At 47.1% G+C, this 5,125-nt stretch overlaps 1 protein-coding gene across 1 annotated transcript in view; it reads right to left on the bottom strand.

Moving 5' to 3' along the window:
- Positions 1–6: 6 nt before the first annotated feature.
- The window catches only part of LOC123732504 (kelch-like protein 5), a gene marked incomplete at its 3' end in the record, with an annotated part of 39,802 nt that continues 34,683 nt past the window's right edge, over positions 7–5,125 (bottom strand). The window contains exon 6 of the mRNA XM_045711705.1: positions 7–72. Coding sequence (XP_045567661.1) covers positions 7–72 — 66 coding nt within the window. The remainder of the gene's footprint in view (positions 73–5,125) is intronic.

The following is a 5,125-nucleotide window of genomic DNA, read 5'->3' as shown; positions in this document are numbered from 1 at the left end:
ACCTTCCATTAAAAGCCTCTGACACTCCACACTGTCTCGGAGCAGAGGGTTACACTCCAGGTCTGCTAGGAACTACACACACACACACACACACACACACACACACACACACACACACACACGAGAGAGAGAAGCAAATTAACAGTTAGTATGTGTGGTCTATGTATTATCAGATTAGTGAGACGTGTGTGTGTGTGTGTGTGTGTGTGGTTGGTGTGTGTGTGGTTGGTGTGTGTGTGTGTGTGTGTGTGTGTGTGTGTGTGTGTGGTGTTCTTTATGAATCGATCACGTAGAGCAGGTCTGAAGCAACATTTCAACCCGACTCGTTTACCCCCCCCCTCTCCCCTGTGTGTTGACTACAGAATGAATCCTGGTAAAGGGAAAGGTGAGAGAGAGAGACAGAGAGAGAGACAGAGAGAGACAGAGAGAGAGAGAGAGAGAGAGAGAGAGAGACAGAGAGAGAGAGAGAGACAGAGAGAGAGAGAGAGAGAGAGAGAGAGAGAGACAGAGAGAGAGAGAGAGAGAGACAGAGAGAGAGCAGAGAGAGAGAGAGAGAGAGAGAGAGAGAGACAGAGAGAGAGACAGAGAGAGAGAGAGAGAGAGAGAGAGAGAGAGAGAGAGAGAGAGAGAGAGAGACAGAGAGAGAGACAGAGAGAGAGAGAGAGAGAGAGAGAGAGAGAGACAGAGAGAGAGAGAGAGAGACAGAGAGAGAGACAGAGAGAGAGACAGAGAGAGAGACAGAGAGAGAGACAGAGAGAGAGACAGAGAGAGAGAGAGAGAGAGACAGAGAGAGACAGAGAGAGAGAGCAGAGAGAGAGAGAGAGAGAGACAGAGAGAGAGAGAGAGAGAGAGAGAGAGACAGAGAGAGAGAGAGAGAGAGACAGAGAGAGAGAGAGACAGAGAGAGAGACAGAGAGAGAGAGAGAGAGAGAGAGAGAGAGAGAGAGAGAGAGAGAGAGAGAAGTCATGCAGAAGAACAGCTCCTGACTTGTTATAACTTTTTGGTTGTTAAGAGCGAGATTAACACGACTAAATTAGCAAAAAATGTATAGGTAATCAAATTGTACAACTGAAGATCAACACAGGAGGAAAAGATTGACAGAGAGTGAGTTAAAAGACCAATCTTCATCGTGGTAGCTAGCCAAATTCAAATCTGTCAGCTAGCTTATCGTCTAGCTCTAACCGTTTACTGGTGGTAACCATAGCAACATGGCCACTGAGGCAGCGCTAGCAGCGACAGCAACGGCAGAGACTGAGAGATTTTCGCCGTTGTTTTTGAATACCCAGCAGAAATCAAATCAGAGAAGGGAAGAATCAACTTTAAACACAGAATTCTGAGGGAGAACCCAGAAACTTTGTTCGCCGACTGCTCACAAAACGGGACTGTTACAAACCTGTTATTTTACACAGACCACACTACTGCCTGGCATACAGCTGTAACCAGGCATTTCAGCTATACCACGAAGAAAGGCATCTGCAAGGGAAGGCAAATCCACATTTTTGAGGACAGCGATAAGGACCAGGAAAACAGGTTTCTGACGGTAAACATGTATCAGAACGGCACTATCATGGTCCAGGGCAGTGAGGCTGCACTCAGCTCTGTTGTGCAGGACTTCCCCACTCTAAGGAAGATAGCAGAAAGCAAAAAGAAAAGGACAGCACCCCGACCTCTCCCCTCACCTCAGGCACCCCAACAGCAGGACTATCCTCCCCCTGCCTGCCTACAACCACCAGAGCCAAGACCACACTACTATCAGCCTGTTGAGAGACAGGCTGGCTGTGTTAGAGGTATGGGTTACTGAGCTGAAGGAGCAGCCCCCAGCTACACCACCACCAGCCCAGACACAGAGCTTCTACAGGACCAGATCAACCAGTGCAGGACCCAGCTGAAGAACTCTGTCCAGGAGCTGAGAGAGAGCCTTACCACAGCGCTTGAGGAGGTAAAGGCCACCATGAGGAGAGAGCTAGTGCAGGTAAAGGAGGAGATGGCAAAGGAGTTGTCTGTCATCAAGAGGGTGCTACAGCACAGAGAACAGACTGTAGAGACTCCCAGAGAGAAGCTGCAGCCCCTCACCACCCCTAACAACCCCACTGACCCACCTTTACCCACAATCCCCCCCCATACCGACAACACTCTACCCACACCCCCAGTCAACAAAGAGGCCCAAATAGAGACCCCTACTACAGAGAGAAGCTCTCTGCCCCCCCTGACACACCCCCACACCCCCTCCATGTACACAGGCCCTGTGTACTCCAGCCCCAGACCGTAAACACACTAATCTGGCAAAACCCTCTGAGGTGGCCATCCTCATTGACTCAAATGGGAAATTCATCCAAGAAGATAAACTCTTCCCCCAACACAAGGTGTGCAAAATATGGTGCCCAAAAACACAAGATGCACTCCACATCCTGTCCCAGCCTGACTTTGGCACACCAGGCCACATTATTATTCACACCGGCACCAACAACCTGCGAGAGGAACAGGAGAGAGTAGGCAGCCTGGTCAACAGAGTAGCAGAGAGGGCCTCTGAGTTGTTCCCCAACTCCCACATCACCATCTCCACTCTGCTGCCCCGCAAAGACTTTCATCCCCGTACTATTCAGAAAGTCAACGCTGACATCACCAGAGGGTGTGGCCTACTCCCGAACGTACACGTTGCTCACCACCCAACAATCACCCCAGAGCATCTACACGACCACTCCCACCTGAGGAAGCAGACAGTAGGGATGTTTGCCAAGTCTCTAAAGGACGTGGCACTTGGTAGACAAACACCCCATGCTGTACTGGACAGAGGAGCACCCAGAGACCCCTACCAGACCACTGCACCACCAAGGAGCCCCAGGCCCCTTCAACGCCACACCAGACCCAGTGCACCCCACAGGCCCCACCCACCCCCAGAGCATCACCACTTCCATCGGCTTAGCCAGACCAGACCGGGCCCAGCCTATTATCCCGCACCAGACCACCACCCCTACCCGACCAGAGAGGAAGTCCCACGGCCCAGACCTGGCCCCCTCCACCTCACAGGGCCCAACAGCAGGACCAGCGCAGCTACGCGGAGGTCGTCAGAGGACAGGAGAACCCTGTAGGATTAAGTGAGATTAAACAGCTCCTCCAATACATCTGCACTAAACTGCACTAAACACACACGGACGCATACACACACACACACACACACCTATTGTACTAGAATTTACTTGTTCAATGAATAGGAATATTTAACAGAATAACAGAATAAATGTTAGCTGATATCCTGTTTATCTCACTCTTAACAACGTATTAGTTAGTAGTTACTGTGTTTCTGACTGCTATTCTTTCTTTTGCAACATGAAATCACTATCAGTTAGCATGTGGAACATCCAGGGCCTAAACTCATCAACCTTTGGTCTGAAGAGTTTAGCACTGGAGTTCAACAAAAATCTTAAAGATGTTGATGTCATCATTCTGCAGGAGACATGGTGTAAGGCTGACGTTGTCACTCACTGTCCCACAGGCTACAGAGAGGTCATTGTGCCGTCACAGAAACACAGCTCTGTCAATAGAGGCAGAGACTCTGGAGGATTGATCATTTGGTACAAATCCGAACTACAAAATCTAATTGATCCCCTCAAAATTGGCAAATACCACATTTGGTTAAAACTAAAAAAGAACTTGTACTGACAGAAAAAGATGTGTTCCTTTGTGCAATATATATCCCCCCTCAGAATCCCCATATTACTCAGAGGAGATCTTCCCCACCCTTGAGGAAGAGACGTGCCATTTCCAGGCCCAGGGAAATGTGCTCATCTGTGGGGACACAAATGCGCGCACAGGAACACTACCTGATCTAACGAGCACACGAGGGGACAGCTTTATTACAGGCCATACTGTTTCTAACTGTCTTAATCTCCCCCATAGAAACAACAGTGACAGCACCGTCAACAAAAACGGAAGGGATCTTTTGCAGCTCTGTAGAAGCCTGGGTCTGTACTTTGTCAATGGTAGGTTACGGGGGGACTCTTTGGGGAGATTCACCTACTGCTCACCTCTTGGCCACAGTACAGTAGACTATATGATCACAGACATGGACCCTTTCTCTCTCAGCTCATTCACTGTCAAGCCACTAACACCTCTGTCTGATCACAGCCAAATTACGTTGTTCCTCAAAAGAACAGACATGGAAACAACCACACATTCACAGCCCAGTAAGCTGTACAACATCAGAAATTCATACAGATGGGCCCAAAACAGCACAGAAGAATACCAGAAAGCAACCTGGAACCAAAATATCCAAACACTCTTAGATAACTTTCTGGATACCACATTCACTCACAGTAAAGAAGGCATCAATCTAGCAGTACGAAACATCAACTATATATTCAGGCAAACGGCAAAAGAAGCACAATTGAAATTGATAAAAAACAAAACTAAAAAAATCGCAGATGACAACTGGTTTGATGCAGATTGTAAAATTATAAGGAAAAACCTTAGAACACTATCCAACCAAAAGCACAGAGACCCAAATAATGGTGAACTACGCCTTCATTACTGTGAGACTTTAAAACTCTATAAACGTACACTCAGAACCAAAAAAGCACAGTACAACAGCAAGCAGCTGACACTAATTGAGGAGTCCATAAACACAAACAACTTTTGGCAAAATTGGAAAAAACTAAAAAAATCTAAACAAGAGGAATTAGCGATACAAAATGGTGACGTATGGACGACCCATTTCAAAACACTCTACAACACCGTTCAAATTGACACAAACGCAGAACAACGCCAAATCCATGAGAAGTTGAATGGATTAGAAAAAGCTATAAAGGACAATCAAAACCCATTGGACTCCCCAATTACTGACCAGGAGCTCTATAAGAAACTTCAGGCCCTCAAATTTAAAAAAGCATGCGGACCTGATGGCATCCTAAATGAGATGCTCAAACTCACTAGTGCAAAATTTCAATTGGCTATATTAAAACTGTTTAATTTGATCCTGAGTGTAGGTTATTTCCCTGACATCTGGAATCAAGGACTCATAACCCCAATCTTTAAGAACGGAGACAAATTTGACCCTAACAATTACAGAGGCATTTGTGTGAACAGTAACCTGGGGAAGGTTTTCTGTAGTATCATCAATGTAAGAGTT

The sequence above is a fragment of the Salmo salar genome, unplaced genomic scaffold, assembly GCF_905237065.1.
Source record: "Salmo salar unplaced genomic scaffold, Ssal_v3.1, whole genome shotgun sequence".
In the NCBI taxonomy this organism is placed as follows: domain Eukaryota; kingdom Metazoa; phylum Chordata; class Actinopteri; order Salmoniformes; family Salmonidae; genus Salmo; species Salmo salar.
The sequence above is the reverse complement of the archived record's forward strand: the minus strand, read 5'-3'. Positions and strand labels throughout refer to the sequence as shown.